Source organism: Dendrobates tinctorius, unplaced genomic scaffold (genome assembly GCF_039654945.1).
Source record: "Dendrobates tinctorius isolate UK_male_01 unplaced genomic scaffold, ASM3965494v1 ptg000060l, whole genome shotgun sequence".
Lineage (NCBI taxonomy): Eukaryota > Metazoa > Chordata > Amphibia > Anura > Dendrobatidae > Dendrobates > Dendrobates tinctorius.
In genome coordinates this window covers 4,587,471-4,608,089 of record NW_027361728.1, presented here as the reverse complement: position 1 = coordinate 4,608,089, position 20,619 = coordinate 4,587,471, and the positions used below count along the sequence as shown (strand labels likewise).

Here is a 20,619-nt window from a genome sequence, read left to right as displayed (position 1 = left end):
ATCTTTCAGATATTCAGACAGGCCTCTATGGAACAAACCCCAGAGGGCAGCATCATTCCAACAGACCTCAGCAGCCCAGCGTCTGAATTCCATACAAAACCACTCGGCTGAGTGCTTTCCCTGTCACACACTCATCACCATGTCCTCAGCCATACGCATACGATCAGGCTCATCATAAATATGCCCCAGGGCCTTAAAAAATGCATCTACCATCATACGCTCAGGGGCCGTGGTCGGAAGGGAGAAAGCCCAAGCTTGGGGGGCTCCCCTTAACAGAGACATAATGACCCCCACTCTCTGACTTTCATCCCCAGAAGAATGTGGTCTTAACTAAAAAAAAAAAGCTTACAGCCCTCCTTGAAAACTCTGAACTCTTTTTTATTTCCAGAAAAGGTATCTGGCAACTTCACTGGAGACTCAGGGGAAACTAATGTAATATCCCGAGCCCCCGATGAAAAAGCCCCATGCACAGTGTCAGCGATCAGCTGCTGAGACTGAGCCAGTCCTCGTTGTTCTCCAATGAGTTTCTGAGACATCTGGGTTAGGTGTTTAACCTGCTCAGAAAGAGCGTGCATGGGATCCATCACACACATAGGTGAATGGAAGCAGAGAAAAAAAAATGGTATCGGTCAGTTACAATATCAGGATCCTGACAGCGCCAGCGTACAGCCTCCACTGAGCAGGGACTCACCCGCACTGTAGGGACCCCTGGGAACCAGAATAGCCAGAAAGTATAGGTGAACAGTACCTTAGTGATGAAGTTTAGCAAGCCGGCACGAGACCTACGGTCATGTGACTGCAAGGGGGCGGGGCTTAGCATCCTTCTTTCAGAGAAGACAGCAAACTCAGAGTCAGGCAAAACGGAGGTTGTTCACAGTACGGACAGCGAGGTACAGGAGGGGTAAACATACTGGAGGTCAGACAAAGCCAAATGTCATACACAAGAGGGCGACGCGGTACCAAGGGGACGAGCAGAGAGAAGTCGGGTCACAAGCAGAGAGTCATACACGAGAGGTAGCACAGTACAAGAGGGACAGGCAGAACTCGTAACAGGGACAGAACCAAATCAAAACTAAACAAGCAAGCGAGATATCAGGCACAAGGCACACGTACGCACAAGGCCAACTAACTCAGCCGAGGGCAGGAGTATAATTGACACCGGACCTAGGTCCAGCGAGCATTAAATAGCCACCCTCTGCCAGGGAGAGGTGGAACAATTAACCCACAATCAGACCAGGGCGGGCCAAAGCGAAACCCCGTCCTGGATCATGACAGAGCTCATCATATACTGTATGGAACATTATATGGGACCAATGATTCTGTATGGAGAAATATATGGGCCTCATTACTCTGTATGGCGCACTATGCGGTGGCTATAATACTGTATGGAGGAATATACTGTCTATTTTTGGAGCTATTGGAGAATTTAAAATGGATATCAGTCATGTGATGTAAGAATTGAAGTATTTTTCATTGTACTTTGCCGTTATTTCTCTGCCGTATCAAAGGATCATGAATTGTGTCATGTGTTAAAGGAACCCAGTGATTCTCTTTGGCCCTGGGCCCATGAAAATCTGGAGCCAGCCCTACCCCCCCACAACTTTAACCAAATAACCCCAAGTTTTCAATGCCTAACTATTATTATAAAGTAAATTAAGGTTGACAAGCTTAAGGAATAAGAATTGATGTTTTTGGCATAAAAATGGGCACTCTAGGTGTGTTTCCTGTCCTCCACTCACTGCCGACTTTTCTTCCCCATTGACTTACATTGGGTTTCGTGTTTCAGTCGGTCTTCGACTTTTCACGATAATCGGGCAATTTCGTTCGACCCGACTTTTGCGAAAGTTGGGTTTCGTGAAACCCGACTCGACCCGAAAAAAGGCAAAGTCGCTCATCTCTAGTAGAAATGATAGGAATGTCACTAACATCCATGTGTCTGCTCAGTAAGAGTATCTAGTGTTCCCTTTATATTTTGAGCAGTATATATACTTCCTATATAACTTTTTGTTAAATGGATATCATCTTTAACATTAACATTTTTAACATTTGTAAAACACAAAACAAAACTATTGTCAGACCCAAGTTCGGCACCTGCAAGCCCAATATCCATTCCTCTTTTCTACAAAACAAAAAACTATCTGTGCAACAAAACAGCCCACCACCAGAAAGCTGGAGTTTCAAGAGGCCCCAACCCTGACTACACACACCTATCTCCATGTCCTTCTCTAAGTAGGTGTCCCTTGTCCCTATCTATCCTTACCTGCCCCTTACTATCCCTCCTCTACCTAACTTACCAAAACCTATCTATCTATCCCTAGACTGTCCCTGTCTGCCCTTATACATCAATCTGACCCTAAGCACACCACTTTATCTTACCCTACCAAACAAACACACCAAGACTAGCATTCTCTAGGGTACGTTAAAGAAGAAACCCCTGCAAAGTCAAGAGGCCCTCCCCACACCCAGCCTCTCAAACTCCAAAGAACGTATTTTGCCCAGGTTACCCAAGATGCTGCTAACCACTTCTTCCAGCGGGAGGACTTTCTGTTGCATTGACACTAAGCACTGTGCATTCCATGTGTAAAACCTAACCACTAAACTGACTAAGAATAATGTGCTCCAATCTCTGCCACCCAGCGACCTGAGTGCTCCATAGGCCCACTCTGCATAAGAAAGGCGCACTAGCCTAGGACAGCCTACAGAAGTGCCCACCCTGTTGTATACCATTGAATTAAAGGTACACTGAAGGAGGAAGTGCTCCATGCTCTTCAGCGTGTTGCCACACTCCTTGCGGGGACAATCCCGGTCATCAGTTCCTGTACTTCAGGTTGTCCCTCACATACAGTTTCCCATGGAAGCAACACCAAGCCACGTCCCAAAACTTCAAGGTGATCCACGAAGAGTTTAACAACCCAAGCGCTACCTCCAGATCCTGGCTTGGGCAATCTTTGAGCACCAGAGGCTTCTGGAAATGGGTCAACAGAACCCTATTGTCAAGGGATTTCCTTGACATGGTCCTGATCTCCCACATCCCCAGACCCCACCAGCGGATCACCTTCAGAACTGGGGCAGCGTAAGCCAGAAGATGTCTATGTGGTGTGCGAAGGTCCTTCACATGCCCTCCTGTCTCCCATTCCTGGAAGAAAGGCCGAAACCATCCTCTGCAGGAGAATATCCACGGAGGAGCCCTCTCTAACTAGAGGTTGATGATATTTGTTTTAAGAAAGGTGTTTACTAGAAACACCACCGGGTTGACCATACCCAACTCTCTTAGACTCCTTGTGCCGTATGTGACCCCCATAACAGTTGGAAAAACAGGCTATAAACCTGTGTGCAAAGAGGTTCTGGCAAGATGCACATACTGTCCAGGTATATTAACAAGGGATGGAGAAAACCTTTAGCCAAGTTGACCCTTTCCCTCAGGGTTAAGGACCAACCCTTCCATTGGTCCACCTTCTGGGCAGCGATCATAAGTCTCCCTTCCCAATTTTGCTGGGGGTAGTCCCCCAGGTCGAAATTGATGCCTAGAATTTTTGCCTCGGTCTGGGGCCCTGGAAGGGTGACCAGATCAAAACTCGGATCACCCCATCCCAGCCAGAGACTCTCACAATTTTTTCCCGGTTGATCATGGACCCAGAAGCCTCCGAGTAGCACTCGACCTCAGACATGACCCAATCCGCCTCCTCTTTTGAGAATACAAAAAGGAAGACGCCATCGGCATATGCTACATACTCTGTCTGGCCCCCGGCTCCACTTGGTCCATCCCGACCCCACCTACAGTCCATGATCCACCCTCCTTAAAAGGGGATCGATCGTGAACACGTATAACAGTGGGCTCAAAGGACAACCCAGGCGGACCCCAGAACTAACCTCAAAAGGGTGAACAACCCAACCGTTCATATGCGGAAAAGTCTCTGCCCCTTTGTACAAGATCCTTAACCACTTTACAAACCTCCCAGGCAGACCTACCTCAAAAGGACAAACCAAAGGTACTCGTGATCCACTCGGTCAAAAGCCTTCGCTTGGTCTAAGGACAGCAGATACCCCTTCCAGTGACCCACCCTGCCCTGCTCCACTGTCTCCTGGACACCAAGCACAGCCCTAAACGTACTGCGGCCTGGAACAGAGCGGGGGTGCAAACTTCACCAACCGATTGAGCAGGACCTTTGCCCAAACCTTTTGCTCCATATCGAGAAGCGCTGTGGGATGCCAATTCTCAATGCAGGATGAGTCTTTACCCTTCAACAGGATAATCAGGGCTGACCTCACCATTGATCTGGGAAGAGTGCCCGAGGAAAGACACATGTTAAAAACCTCAGTCAAGAGGGGGACTAAAGAGTCCCTAAAGGTTTATCAAACTGGGATGTTAATCCATCCAGACCTGGCGATTTCTTTGGGCCGCAGCCCTTCAACCACCAGTCTCACTTCCTCCTCCCTGATTGCCTCTGCCAAAACATGAAGAGAGGGGTCATCCCCTGACTCAGGAATGGTTTCAGCCAGGAAAGCTGACATCCCATCTTGATCCAGATCCTTCTTTCCAAAGAAGCATGAGTAAAAGGACCTGACCACCTCCAGGATCCCAGATTTGGATCTGCTCAGGGAACCCGTACTGTCAATCAGTCCTGTCACCATCTTACAACTCACTGACATCTTACAGTTTCTGTAGGGGTCAAGAGAGCGGTACCTCCTGAAATCCCTCTCAAAAGCCAAAGATATGTGCCTATCATACTGACACCTCCTGAGCAAATTCTTCACCCTGGAGATTTCCTTGCGGTCACCTCCAGTCGAGACGAGCTGCTCGTGTTTCCTCCTCAGAGCCCGATACAAGCGATGCCTGTTCAGACTTCTGAGGCTCAAAAGCTGATGGAAGAAACTCGCCATCCTCTCTTTGAAGATCTACCACCACTCAGACTTACTGCTATAGAGATCCAAAAGCGGTACCTGGCTCTGAAGAAAGTCCTCAAAAGATTATCTCACCTCCGCATCTTCCAGAAGGGATGAATTCAGCTTCCAAAGGCCTTTCCCCATTTGCAGAATCTCTGCAACATTCAAGGAAAAGAAAATTTAACAGTGGTCAGAGAATTCCACCTCAACGGCGGACACTGCTGAAAAGATGGCATCCTCCTTCAAAAAAAACCTATTTGTTCTAGAGCGATTGCTTCCCCTATGAAAGGTGAAACCCCCGTGACCTTGGGTCTGCCGGATGTGGACATCCACCAGGCGAGCTTCACTAGCTATGCTATTTAGGGTATTGCTATCATAGGCCAGCTTTCGGTCTCCGGGACCCCCCCTATCACGGGATCTCATAATGATGTTAAAATCCCCACCGAACACCACCTGCCGACTCATAAAAAGAAAGGGCTTGATCTTCAGGAAGAGACATTTACCGTCCCACTTGGACTGTGACCCATAGATATTTATGAGCTGAAGCTCCTGTCCCCTCATGAAGACGTCCAAGGCCAGGCACCGCCCCATTTCTACCTCAATCACTAGTCGGCATTCCACCAATGTGGCCTTAAAAAGGACTGCCACCCCGCTATACGGATCGGCTGAAAGAGGCCAGTATGAGGGCCCACTCCTCCACTCCCTTCTGGCTTTATGAATTGCCCCCATGTCTGTTAGTCTGCAAAAACAAAATATCAGCCTTAATTCAGGTGAGAAAATCAAAGGCTGCAAATCTAGCCGCATCTGACTTAATGCTGGCGACATTAATTGACGCCAGAGTCAACGGGGTAGGTTACGCTATCATGAGTGATTAAGTTAAATGGCTTTTATCTTACCCACCCCGTCTTTACCCTTTCCCCCCAAAGATGGGACCGGTTCCACCCTCCTTTTCAGGGAAACTGAGGTGTCAATTTTAGCACTCTTCTCGCCTCTGGGCTCCAGGGCAGTCCCCCTAGAGGAAGCAGTATCCTCCGGAGGGCAGACTCCGCCACCCCCTGAAAGCCCCCCAGGTGCCACACACAGCCCCTCACCCATGACCTCCGTCTCAGCAGAGTCATCGAGGACTTGGTACCAGTTGAGAGGGTGATCAGAGTGGAGCCGATGAGCCCTTCCTTTGGCATACTTACTGTCAGGGGGGCTTGGAAGACCTTTTAACCTTCCCTTTTTTCCCTTTCTTTTTACACTTGCCACCCTGCATTTTTGTAGGCTGCTCTGTGACCTCCTCATCCACACTTTCATACTGGGAGGAGTTATTGGAATCAGCCAGGTCCTCTCTCTCCATCCTCCTGGTCTCCTCACATACCTCTTCCTCCTCTGGGGTCTCAGAGACACCGGCCATGGCCCCCAGAGGGGACAGACATTACCCTAGTTGCCTGAGGCTCTATCTGCCCTTCACCCCCATGTTCTCCCACACAGTTCCCTCAACTGACCTGCAGTGGCATTGGAAAAGGAGCGAGGGCAGCAGCAATACAGGTGACCCAGGTCACCACACAGGTGGCTCCTAATGTCACCACAAGATGCGGCAAAATGACCCACCCAACCACACAAGGCATAATTCTGCACCTTGCAGCTTGCGCTGAAGTGGCAGAGATCACCGCACCTGTGGCAGACCTTCGGCTGCCCCTATTAGAAGACCAGGATTATGTCCCTTCCCAGGAACACCGAGGAAGGGATGTGGGTGACGGTACCTCCTGAGACCTTCAATTTCATCATGAAGGTTTAGTCCCCTGACCAGATGCCAAACTCATCCCAGTTTTTCTTTGGGACTTCCGTGACTTCCCCATGTAAAGCCACGTGAGGATGTCTATGCCAGAAAGTGACTCATTACTGATCAAAATGGTCACCTTCTTAATCCCAATTTGGTGAGATGCTGCCTGTATGGCGAAGTCTCACCAGCCAGACTCTCCCTTTGCCAGCTTGTAATTCAACCAGAAGCGTTCCAGCCCCTCCGGTCGAACGAAGCTGACGTCAAAGAACAGGGTACCAAAAGGATGGATCAGGGTGAAGATGTCCACCGCCCTGAAACCCATTTTCAGGAGGAGCTCCACCACCCTACTCTTGGGTGGGTAAGATTCACTGCCCCTCCACCGAAGACGGACCACATTCCTCCTGGCTGCCCCTGGCCCAGCTGTTGGGAGGGACCATATGGTTACCACCTCCCTTCTATCTTGGATTGCAGCCAAGCCATGTCTCTCCAGCAAATAAGACAAATCCACCTCCCTTACCTCTGCAATGACCTACTCTTTTCCCTTTTTGAGGACCTCCAGGAAATGGCGGTGCAAGACGCCATCCCTGGAGCCCAGAGGCAAAAGTATGGGGACCAGCAGCTGGGAGGGGGTGGATGGGCCAGCCCCCCCTCACCTACCACCCCACCACCAGCACATTTACTCTACCACTCGTACCCTCACCCACTTCCTCATCCATGCCCCCGTCACTCTCACCACCATTCACCCCAGCCACCACATTTCCACAAATGATATTTTCATTTTTACTTTTATTTTTCTCTAGCTTCTCACTTTCCTCTGCTGGGGGCCCTAGCTAGATAGAGTCAGGTAAGGCACAGGGAGTAGGAGACCCAAGCAGCCAGGCACCCGCTGCTGCCACCGGAGTGGACGGAGCCACCACTGACAAGACCATGCCCCCTCGCTGGGTGCAACTGTAACGGGCAGAGCTACTGCCATGGAAGCCACGCCCCACAGAGCCGGCTGCGCTGGAGCCCCCGGGAAAGACCCAGTACTGGATGTGGGCACAGGGGCCACTGGCACAGCAGCACAGACTCCTAGAGACAGGGCCCCCACACCGGCTGCCACCACCACTGACCTTTTTAGTTCAGGCCACTCCACCTCGGCATCCAGAGGTGGCGGGGCTCCAACACAGACCCATCACTGGATCTGCACAGAGGGTCCCCGACACAGCTCTGGACACCGCCAGGGAAGCAACCACCACACTGCTTTTTATTTTCATTTTTCCTGCTGAAGCAAGCTCCACCCCCTTTGTTTTTTTGGTCCCTGGACCCCATAAAAAGATCCAGCTGGTGCAGATCCATATGTGCGGGACCCAGACACCCCAACACACACCACCGGAGATGTGGCCACAGATGTCAGCACCCCAGAAGCAGTGCAGGAGGCAGCAGCAACCAAGTACGCCATCATTTGCATGCCAGTGGGTGCCCAGGTGCCTGGCCAGTCCCCCCTGCCACAGAGGACTTAGCCCAAGCACCTCCACCATTACCACTTCCCATCACCGGGCCGCCCTCAATGTCACACTCCATATCACTGTCTGAAGCTGAGCCACCACAAACAGTCGGAGACCTGATCCCGATAGACCTTGCTCTCCACACAACGAGACAGGGGAACCCCAGGAAGGGGAACATAGATAAATTTATCCATGGCAGTTGTTTTCACCTTCTTGGTATTCCCCTTCTTCCGTTTTTCCCTTCCCAGTTGCCTCATCCTCACAGACCTCAATCCCAAATATTAGTTGGCCACTTACCAGGCCTCCAGGTGGGTACAGCGCGATGGTCTTGCCCTCTTCATTCTCCTCCTTCTCCTCCACCTGGACGTGACTCCGTGACTCAAAAGGAGTCCCACCGGTCAGGGCTCCGAACCGGTCTTCGTTCCTCAGCTCCTCTGCAAAAGGGCCTCTCCCAGCATGGATGGTAGCTGTTCTTTCCTCCAACTTGCTGATAGACCCCTTCAGCCTCTTCACCATGGCATACAGCTTTGCTAATTTTGAGCTTGATTCCCAGTTCTTAGATTATATCCTCACTAACCTCAAATCCTCCTGGAGTATCCGCAGTTGTTTTGTGGCATCCTCATACTCGCAGAGGTGTGCGTGTATGCGAGAGCCTTAGGTGGTCACTGACTCTCCTGCTTCCTTAGTGCTCCAGTCAAGGGCCACCACTGCCACACCTCTGCTGGATGCCTTCTTTTGCTGGGAAGGGGCAGACAAAAGTCCAGATGGAACATGAAAAAAAATCTCTCTTCCCCGCAGCAGCTCCACACAGCCCAGCAGCTCACCAGCAGACTACACCTCTGACCAGGCTCCTCCCTCGGCTGCTGTAGTCGACCCTCTTGCTGTATGCAATGAAGTATGCCACATACAATGCCTGCCTGCCTACCACTATCTATATACACCGTAATTAGTCCGTTGGTTTAAATGGACTTGTGTTTTCAATATCGTATACCCACACTAACTTATACACCACCAAATCTGTCCCTATCTCTGCAGCAACTCTCCCTACACTGCCTAAGTCCGGAGCTGACTGTGATGAGCAGGGCGCCGCCAGGTCTGATATAGACCTGATGACGCTGTGCCAATCACTGCAATGCCACAACCAACATGGCTGCAGCATTTCAATGTGTGGCAGACAATCCCTGCTTGTTGATTGGCACTCTAAAGAGCGCCAAACATGCAGGGTGGGGACCCAAGCTCCCGCCAAGCAACCCGGTAATGCCCGGTGCACTCCTAGCATCACGAGCAGCAAGATGATTGGGCGAGCACCAAGCACTTCCAAGCATGCTTGCTCACCACTTCTTACCAGTTTTAAAACACAACATGACTAACCTGAAGCAATAAAAATCGTAATCTATTGTAGGTTAATCATATTTAAGATTCACGTATAGTTTTTGAAGTTGCTTGATCTACAGTATATTAAAATTGCATCATTTGTTAGAGATTTAATTAATTGCAAAATGTAAATGATATTTTCAGCAACATATATTTTTTTACTGCACCTGCCGTTAGCAGTTTCTAATTGAATTGACATTTTATTTTTCTTGATATACCAGGGTCTCAAAATGGCTCATGTGGGAATATCTTTATCAAACTTAGAAGCATCCGTGGCTTCACCATTTACTTCTAAAATCCCAAACATTGAATGTGTATCCACACTATTAAAGTAAGTTACTATTACCCTACACACTTGATATACAGTGCTGTGCAAATTAATTGGGACAAAGCATTTTTTTAAGTAAAATCGTAAGTTGGTTACCAGTCAGTGATTCAAGCCACTTTTAACTGCTTTGAACAGGCGTGAGTGCCTTTTCAAAGCAGTTAAAACTGGTTTGAATCACTGACTGGTAACCAACTTATGATTTTACTTAAAAAACTGCTTTGTCCCAATTAATTTGCACCGCACTGTAAGTAGCATCAATGTGGTAACCAAATCATTCTCCTCTATGAAGTCTATTTCTATTTTTTTACTTTTTATCTTATTTATTCTGTTGGAGGAGAAAGTTAAGAGCTTTGCCTAGTATACTTTACCCTTAGGTCCTAAGAAATGTTTTAATAATCATACAGTCTTAAAAACAGAAGCTATCATTATCCTATCATTGTTAAATCTTGCTTTGGGCATGTACTCACAAAGAAGTAAATATTCACAAGTTAAAATGTTCTCATGGGAATAAATTTTTAATTACATGGGCAATTTATCATAATAATGGATAAAAGTATAATACTGAGATGCGTTATGTCCTGGATTAATACATCCAAATATGATTAATATGCAATAAAAATGATTACCGTATAGAATATGTAGTTGATACAATAGTTATCTCTTGTTAACAAAGTAAAACTTATTTGTTATATTAAACTGAGTGTTTTAGTTCAACTCACATGGCTGGGAAAGTAAACACAGCCCTTCAGGCTAAAGCAGGAAACAACCAAAAAAACTAGAAAAAGAGTCCATATGTATACGGGTAGCAGCCCGCTCCGGAGCAAAACAGGTTCAGTCTTTCTTCATGACACAAAGCCACTGGAAAATCCCCTATCCAGTATTGCTGACCAAATACTGCCTCTAGAGCCCAGTTATTTAAACCCCAGACCATGTGACTCTTTTCCCCCTTGTGACTGAACACATGACTGTAACATCACACAGGTGGACATCCTCCCACCCATTCTATGGATATCCACATAAAATCCAGCCCAGTGTGCTGGAGAAAGATATTCTGGGTTTCGCATCTTGGACACCACCAAGCGTAGGGACACATATCTCCCCTCCAGTACTTTATCAGTGACTTTGTCACAAGAGAAATAACCTTGAAGGGAACCTGTCAGTTTCCTCATGCCCCCCAAACCACATCATGAATTTATTGACCCATTGTATACTTCCTCAAAAACCCTTTTTGCTCTTTACAAACTTTTTAATATTCAAAACCACACATGTGAACATGGACGTATAAAAACTCCAGTACACCAATAAAGAACCAAAACAGCGAAAAGGTCTGTTAAAAAATCATGTTTTATTAATATATTATTAATATATTTTTTTTACATAAATGAACCAATGTCATATATAATTATCCACAAGGTGCCTCACAATAAGAAAAAGGACCACGAAGGCATTAAAGATACACAGAAATAATAATATATCCCTTAAAATCCACTGACAGCAATACAAAGTAACAGCTAGTTCAGATTATATATAATAATAAGACTCCATGATCCAATATGACATGTGCACAGGGAAACAGGAAAAATTACCCTATTTAAAATCCCATGTGACTACTAGATGCATAAGGTATTCAAAAATTGAATTTGTATTGCAAATTACCTCAATTGGAGACAGATATACAGTGGCACACGGGAACCCAATAAAGTGCTGTAGTGCTAATGGCGTCCTTTCCCACCCCAACGCACGTTTCGTGATTCCTTCTTCAGATTTTTTGAATATGCCTAAAATCAATTTTATAGCTTGTTTTGTGATATGCTAGGGGGGGTGACTTGTGGGGACATTTCTTTCCCAAGACACATTGCCCCGGTATTCATATTATCAAACCTCTTTGGGGGTGAGTGACATGATTTGCAAGTGGGGAATCATTGTTCATTCTTTGCAAATCTCTGCCTCTCTGATAATATACAGTGGAGTCTGGTGTATGCTCCCAAATTTCATAGGAACACTGTGCAATGCCAGCAGTGACGTAGGAATAAACTAACCATTACTGCCGACTCTTACAAATCTTACACTGTTCACCGATGAACTGAGCATTGCCAGAAAGGCAGAGATTTGCAAAAAAGCCAGAAGTCACGTCTTTGTTTCAAATCAAGTCACTCATGCCTAAAGGAGTGTGGTGCCCATGAGGGTTCAGTTGCCACAGAGGTACTGCACCTCCTCCTGAGGTGTGGTACCCCACCATCCAGGTAAGGTAGAGACACCTGACCACACTCCAACACCTGCACCCCATACCACAAAGTAGTGTAGCAGAGCACCTTCGGCGGCTCCCTGCTTGGAGTGTAGCATAGCACCCCTTGGTGGCTCCCTGCTTGGAACACGAAATGTGCTGGGAGGTGGGTGGAGCTGAGCTTACATAAAGGAGGGGGAAGAGTTGAGTCAGTCATTCAGTCATTCAGTGATGCATTCAGTGATTGAATGAGAATGTAGAAGGACAGAGAGTGAGCAGAGAAGATCCCCGGGAGAGGGATGGAAGAAGGAAGTGCTGCAGCAGGCCACAGTGATCTGGGTCTGCTGGCACAGGAAATAGACAGAGAAAGGAAGCTTGATTCTCCATTGGGAAGAAGGATTAGCACGGAACGTAAGGAGAATAGGAGGACTAAGGATCAGGGTTGAAGAGAGAACCCTTCCCAAGTTTACAGTGCAAGGCCGGGGTCCAGTCCCCGAGGTTGTATGGATACTAATGGTCCTGCAGCAGACACCAGAGGAATAGAAGTTGTCATCGCTTTATTCCCACACAAGACTTGGGGGCACATCAGCAACATAAGGGAAAGCCGGGACTAAGTATTAAGGAGTCCACGAAGCAGGCTACAGCTGTCTACCGTACAAGTAGAGTTCACAGGAAAATCTGATAGGAGGAACTCCAGTGTAACTCAGTACTGTGAGTACTTCACTAAAGGCGCTTAGAGGGAGACATTCAGAAAAGGCACATATGTTGGCGGAGTGTTGGAAAGGAGTACTTCATCTTGCCTGGAAGTTGGCTGAATTCCTGACCCGGAGGACACGGCACGGATGCGGGCACCTGTATCTGCAACAGACTGTGAATAAAACTTTGGAACTACATGCCCCGGTGTCCGCCACTTATTCCTGTGCCAACCTGCCCAGCACTGCTTCATCCCTTGCACCCGACACTACACCATCTAAGTGTCACTTCACCTACTCTGCCCTGGGACTACAGCCCTGCCTGTGGAGGGCTATAACATCACTGCTGCACCACACCATCTGTCCCAGAGGATCTGTTTGCAGCGTCGGCTTAACATCTTCATTGCCGAACACCACAGGTGGCGTCACAAATCATTCTTTAACTTTCCCCTTTTTACAATGGGCGCCCAGGGCCACGGGCCGGGTCCCAGCTACCGTAACATCTCCCATTGAAGCTCATCGGGCCCGGTACCAAGTACCCCACAGCCCTGGGAGGGCGACCCATTCTTGGTGTCACGAACAGGATGACGAAGCCCGGTGCTACCGAGTTCTGTGTACCTACGATTTATTGGACTTGTGGAAATGTGCAACAGACCCAATTTGATAGACTGTAAAATGAATGCTAAAAATGGCCGCCGGTGCGAGGAAGAAGGGCGTGATAATATGGGTGGTCCTAAGAAAATACCGCAAACTGTCCTGGGCCTCCCCTGCCTGAACTTCTATGCTACAGCGACATGGCCCACCCCCCGAGGGGTTCGTATACTGGCCTGGTATGGAGGAGTAGAAAGAAGACGCCGCCCCCAGAAGGAGGAACGAGAGCCGGTGGCGGGAAAAGAGTCCAGAAAGGAAGAAGAAGAGAGAGAGAATGCCATGATGGAAGGAGAGAGGAGGCCTGAAGAGCGTAGGGAGGTTGAGCTGAATCTCCCTGGCGTAATGGCTGAAGACTCCGATCTGGCTTCCGGCATGAACCGTCAGCAACTGGAGAATGAGATAGCCCAGCTGACCACCCATCTGAGACTGAGGCAGGAGACGTTATGGAGGATGAACTGGCAGCACGCCCAGGAGGGGCCTCCATCAGCAGTACCCCAGTCACCGGTACCCGCCGCTGCTGTACCGGATCTTCCCCAGGCAGACCCCGTGGAGCCTGCGGCCGCTGCAATACCACCGGCAGCAATTATCATCACCTCTCCGCTGTCACCGCGGCAGAGCATGGCCTACAAAAAGGAGTTCTCTGAGGGCTGGGGAGCCGAAGCGGAGGAAGCTGAGCCCCAACCTGGACCTGACGCAGCTGCCCAGGTCCCACTAGAGACCCCTGCGGACCCGGAACCGCCATCTGCTCCACCACCACCGACATCCAGACAGACTATCCCCGTGGATACCCCTTCAGCTGCCTTGCCGTCTCAAGCCTGTACTGGAGCCGGGACACCGCCAGGAGGCCCAGGTACGTCCACTGCCCCTGCCCCTGGGAAGGCGTCCCGGTGTGTAGATGCTGCAGCGTCTGGGTAAGTGGTGCTGGACCTCGTCTGAGACCGGGACTCTGAACCCTGGGGGGAAACACCTGCACCCCTAGCGGTAGTGTCTCTGTCCACTGTGGGTAGTAGCAGGCCACGGGAAGAGGAAGATGAGACATGGGCCCGTTGCCAAGAAACCATACGTCAGCTGGCAGCCGAGCAAAGAGAGAGGGAACAGAGGAGGCTGGCTGTGTTGGGCCCAGATCTGGACCGGAAGGAAAAGGTCCATGCCGGTCACTATTGTCCCCGGGACTCAGCTGTATGGGGACAGGTACTCAATGTGAACTATGAGCGGGGGTTTGGGTTCATTGCAGACCCCTAGAGGATCAGTGACCTGTTCTTCAGCAGGTAAGATGTGGAGTCACATCTGAGGAAGGGACACCCTGCTAGAGACCTGCAACCAGGGGAATATGTAACCTTTACCCGGCATGAGGGACTGCGTGGATGGTATGCGCTGAACGTGCGCCACATTCCTGAAGACTTCATTGCGGCCTATAAGAAGGAACACGCTTATGTTCCCCCAGCAGGAGTGCCACACACTATAGTGATCACACCTACCAACACCAGGCAGGCTACATCCACCCCTGTTAACCACCCCATGGTACAGGTAGTTACACCAGCTGTACCAAAGGCAGCAATTGCACCAGCTGCCACCACCTCGTCCTATGGGAAACCATCAACAGGACAAGGATGTCCAGAAGTTATCCCCTGGAAGCAGCAGTCCAAATCAACAGCTTCGGCTCCCAGCTACCATGACATCTCCCATTGAAGCTCATCGGGCCCGATACCGAGTACCCCACAGCCCTGGGAGGGCGACCCAGGAGCATGACAACATGATAAGTGAGGTGATTATCCTTGGCAAAAAAAAATGCCCCCACAAGTAGTCGTTCACTAATAAACATATAATTGCCCATTTATAAAACTGATTTTAAGCATATTCTAAAATCAATTCGAAATAGAAAGGGTCTTGTTAGAATGTGTTAAAATGGTTCATTAAATGCAGGGTGGTGATTTATGTGCTCATGACAGCTAACAGGTTTTCTTTTAGCGGGGTTATTTGATATAGGGGGTAAATTGATAGATTGAGCGATTCTGAACGCGGCAATAACAAATATGTGTATATTTGATTTTTTTATTGTTTTTTGAATAAGGTGAAGGGGGGTGATTTGAACTTTTACATTGTTTTATTTTTTCAATATTTTTAAAACATTTTTTTTTTTACTTTTTGCATGCTTCAATATTCTCTATGGGAGGCTAGAAGCTGCAGTACTTTCATCTCCTCTGTTACACACATGCGATGATCAGATCACCTGTGTGTAGCAGAAATGCTCACTTGCTATGAGCGCCGATCACCTGGCAGCGCTCATAACAATCTGCTACAGACATCTGGTAGTCATGCCAACCCATCAAAGACCCATGATCATGTGACTGGGTCATCGATGGGTGGGATTAGTGATGCGCGTCCTGTAAGCACGAGTTAAATGTTGCTGACAGAGATTGACAGAGGCATTTAACTAGTTAATATCCACGGGTGGGTCATGATTACACCCATGGCTGTGTGGGAACATGTCAGCTGTATAGATCAGCTGTCATGTGCCCAGAAAGGTGCGGTCTCAGCACCGAAGCACACATCAAATAGAGGATTTCGACTTGCGTACTATTACGACACATGTCGTAAAGGGGCTAAAAAAATAAAAATACACATATTTTTGTCAACACATTCAGAATTGCCTGATCTATCAATATGTAAAAAGAATTAATTTGATCAGTAAACAGCGAAACATGAAAAAAAAATCAAAACTCCAGAATTAAGTTTTTTTAGCTGCTGCAGCATTGCAATAAAATGTATTTGATAGGTAATCAGAAGATTGTATCTACACAAAATTGCAGAAAAGGATTTCCAGTTTGTCAAGGAGCGCTTCCGGCTGATTCATTAATTACTCCGAATATTTCAAGGAATATCCAGTTTATTACTAGACATAAAAACACAGCTCGTTTCAGCTATACATAAAATTAGCCTTCATCAGGTAAAAAAAACCTTGTCTCGTAGACTTCATTTTCTTCAAAGACGGTATTGATTTATCTACACAAAATTGGTATCAATAAAAACTTCAGCTCAGCATGCAAATAATAAACCCTCACCCAGCCCCAGATCACAAAAAATGGAGATGCTACTGATCTCGGAAAATGATGCAATTTATTTTTTTTTTTAATAAACTTTTGGGTTTTTTTTTACCGCTTAAATAAAAAAGAACACAGACATGTCTGGTATCTACAAACTTGTAATGACATGGATAATCATAATGGCAGGTCAGTTTTGGTATTTGGTGAAGATAGTAAAAGAATACAATTATATTTTTGTGCAATTTCACCGCACTTGGAATTAATTTCTTGTTTTCTAGTACATTAAATGGTAAAATCAATGGTGTCATTCAAAAGTAAAATTCATCCTGCAAAAAACAAGCCCTCGCATGGTCGTACTGATGAAAAAATATAAAAGATATGGCTCTAGGAAGAAGGAGACCAAAAAACAGAAGTGCAAAAATGGAAATTGGCCCAGGGTGAAGGGTTTAAAAACAAATTGTATTTACAGTATTTTTTCTTCTTTTCTCATCTACCAAGCTTGACTTATATTGAGTTGAGGAGACATGAGAAATAGAGTTTAAGTGACTAAATGACATTGTTTACAACAGTTGCCATATACTGTCCCAATTGAAAGTAGATAGCACCTCTGGAGGGCACTTAGAGCAGTACGTTTATCATAACATTAACTTCAAAACAAAAAGCTGCAACATTCTTGTTTTTGATTTATGGATGAAGTTTGTTTTAATTATTATTTTTTCTTCCCTTTTGACACACAGAGAGGGAAGAAATACATTTGTTACTTCAATATCTTTGTTCAAATACCTCATTATGTATACCATGGTGGCACTTGTTTGCATGATGCTTCTATACTGGGTAAGACAAAGAAGTTCTATGAATATGTAGTAACTATATTGGGTTACCGTGAGTGAATTTGTGTAACTTGTTCAATCAATATGCTAAAACAAGATATTAGACAAGCATGATACAGCACAAATGATAAGTATATATATTACCAATAGTTAGGTAAACATATCAAATTCAATCAATAATTGTGCATATACAGTATATATATTGTAGTGGATTGGCTCACTTGGCTGCCCATAGCGATAGACAAAGGAATGCTGTCTCTTCATATTTTTCACTGGTTTATTTAGGTGCAGCATAAACTAAGGCAAGGTTTGCAACATAAACACTGTCTTTCTGGCCTAACAGGAAAACAAAAACAAATGGCACAGGCCATGTTTTTACAGGGATCCATCCACTCAGGAAACAAACATAAGAAAAAAATAAAGGTTAAACTTTCCTTTATCTTCACACAAGGCACTGGCGTTCACATCTCCAGGCACACCCATTGAATAACTCAAAAGGCTGACTATTTACCACCTAAACCACACCCTGTGATGGATGTATCGTGAACAGCCTCCCACACACTCTACGTCTGTTCACTAAACCTAGCCCTTAACATGGCCGACTAACCCCTCTCAGTACTTAGTGTGTGGAACTTTTTTCTATGTTCATATCACTGAAGATAGCAACCTCAGTGACACATATCTCCCCACTAGCACTTTGATAGTGATTTTGTCACTATATATATATATATATATATATATATATATATACTAGCTGAAGAGCCTGGAGCTGCCCGGGCATAGTAACTAACTGTGGTTAGTTATAACAAATTATAATTATCCTCCATCCCATAGTCCCGTGCCCATATACCCATCATACATATCCACGATCCCATAGGCCCGTGCCCATATACCCATCATACATATCCTCCATCCCATAGTCAAGTGCTCATATAACCATCACACATCCTCCATCCCATAGTCCCTTGCCCATATACCCATCATACATATTCTCCATCCCATAGTCCCATGCCCATATACCCATCATACATATTCGCCATCCCATAGTCGAGTGCCCATATACCCATCACACATCCTTCACCTCATAGTCCCATAGGCATTAACCATTTGATGGCTGGTGGTGATAAACACAGATGAGTATCACTGTGGCAGCTCTGTGTTTATTTTTGCTATTGGGATGTTAATTGATTTAATAATGGGACACTATCCTCTATCCTGTGCAACACTGGTTAAATTGCCAGCTTTGTATACACTTTTTCTCTCTATATGAAGAGATCGTATAGCTGTGAGATCGTGGCAACATGGAATGTATCTAAAGTGTCCGGTTTATGACTCCCATTAATGTGTATATGATACCTCACTGTTGATATTGGATGTGGGGCATCATTATGCAAATGAGTATCTAATTACACCACCTGATGCCATGTGTGTTCTCTACTACCTCTTTCTTTGGGACACAGGGCCCTCTTTAGAGCAGATTGGTCTCTGTCTGTCACACGGGGCTTAGGTCAACTAAGGCAGAAATACCCGGGGCCCCTGTGATGTCCCTTTAACTAGGGGAAACCCTGTCTGACCCTCAACCCAGGGTTTTTGCTGAAGGTGCAAATGCCTGAGCCTCCACACTTTCCTTATCTCCTGCTCAGCCCTAAGCTTAACCCTCCACCCTCCACCCTCCACCCAGTGAGGAGACAAACCACCAAAGCCCCAAACAATAAAGACAGACAGGGAGAACTTAAACTGCACCGCGCCGCATACACACAGGACTATACAGTAATGTGAACAGGGCACAACAAAACACAAATATGGGAAGGCGAGAAGGTAACAATGGATCATACGACACCAGATATGAATCTCTCTCTCTCTCCAACACCTCCACTCCAGACCGGAACCACTTGGTATGACACACAAGCTATAATCGGCGACGCCCATAGGCCAGCACGACTATTTAAAGACCGTGGGCGTGACCAAACATCCAACCTGATCTTCAGCTAGATTAACCCCCGATAGCCTGAGAAACTCAAGCCGGCGCCACTGAGGCTATAGTGGACGGAGGTGGAACTACCTCTGCCTGCCGGACGCTGTGGTGTGAATAGCGTCCGACATGACACTGTCTAGCAGTAGAGGTTTCCTTTATTATTGGGTAGAGGTGACCCCTAGTGGCTGTAGGGTACACTAGGGCCCCTAGGGATAGTCATCGTTGAGCGGGGGCACCACAACGTTCCCCCCTAGGGTGCCAACCTCCGCGGACAGGTAGACTCAAGCTCAGGATCACATCAGGGATTCCTAGGTGTCACCTTAGAGTGGTCTCTGCTTGAACACTTTTCTATTTTTGTTTATTTCTTGTCACTTCGTTGGTGTTTACCACACTTGTGGTTTTTAACTAATAAAGTATCATTTTTAGGGGATATATATATATGAGATTACATTTGACCCTTTCTATTATTGTATGAGAGATTGCCCATATACCCATCACACATCTTTCATCTCATAGTCCCGTGCCCATATACCCATCATACATATCGTCCATCCCATAGTCCCGTGCCCATATACCCATCATACATATCCACCATCCCATAGTCCCGTGCCCATATACTCGTCATACATATCCTCCATCCCATAGTCCAGTGCCCATATACCCATCACACATCCTCCATCCCATAGTCCCGTGCCCATATACCCATCATACATATCCTCCATCCCATAGTCCAGTGCCCATATACCCATCACACATCCTCCATCCCATAGTCAACCATTATGACATCATAATGAGCGGCGGGGCTTGCAACCTATGATGAATCAGCGTCGCCATGGCAACCATTATGATATCATAATGGGGGCGGGGCTTGATACGCACACACTGTTTCCCCATTATGTAGATAGGGGCATTATGACATCATAATGAGTGGCGGGCTTGACGCCCCCACACTTTTTCCCCAATATGTAGATAGGGGCAAAATTGCTTGGTGAATTGGAATGCGTGGGGTTAAAATTTTGCCTCACAACATAGCTTAGGATGCTCTCGGGGTCCAGACGTGTGACTCTGCCAAATTTTGTGGCTGTAGCTGCGACGGTGTGGATGCCTATCCCGGACATACACATACATACATACATACATACATACATAGATACACACATTGAGCTTTATATATTAGATATATATACAGCTCTGGCAAATATTAATAGACCACTGCACAGTTTTATAAAAATCAGCTTCTCTAGATGTCTGACAGTCATTCCATTCCAGTGTCAGTTGAATTCCAACCAGAGTACACGTCATTCTACTTAATATACTTCTGATTAAGTTATCACCTGAACCAAATCTTTTTTAATGAAGGAA

At 46.8% G+C, this 20,619-nt stretch overlaps 1 protein-coding gene across 3 annotated transcripts in view; it reads left to right on the top strand.

Annotated features, from left to right (window-relative positions):
• Positions 1 to 20,619, top strand: part of LOC141092477 (probable cation-transporting ATPase 13A5) — a 510,776-nt gene that overhangs the window by 375,597 nt on the left and 114,560 nt on the right. For 2 of the 3 annotated variants that reach the window (XM_073578644.1, XM_073578642.1), the window contains 2 exons: positions 9,735 to 9,844; positions 17,190 to 17,286. The exons of the other annotated variant lie outside the window; for it this stretch is intronic. In XM_073578644.1, the coding sequence (XP_073434745.1) occupies positions 9,735 to 9,844; positions 17,190 to 17,286 (207 nt within the window). The remainder of the gene's footprint in view (positions 1 to 9,734; positions 9,845 to 17,189; positions 17,287 to 20,619) is intronic. 3 annotated transcript variants of the gene reach the window in all.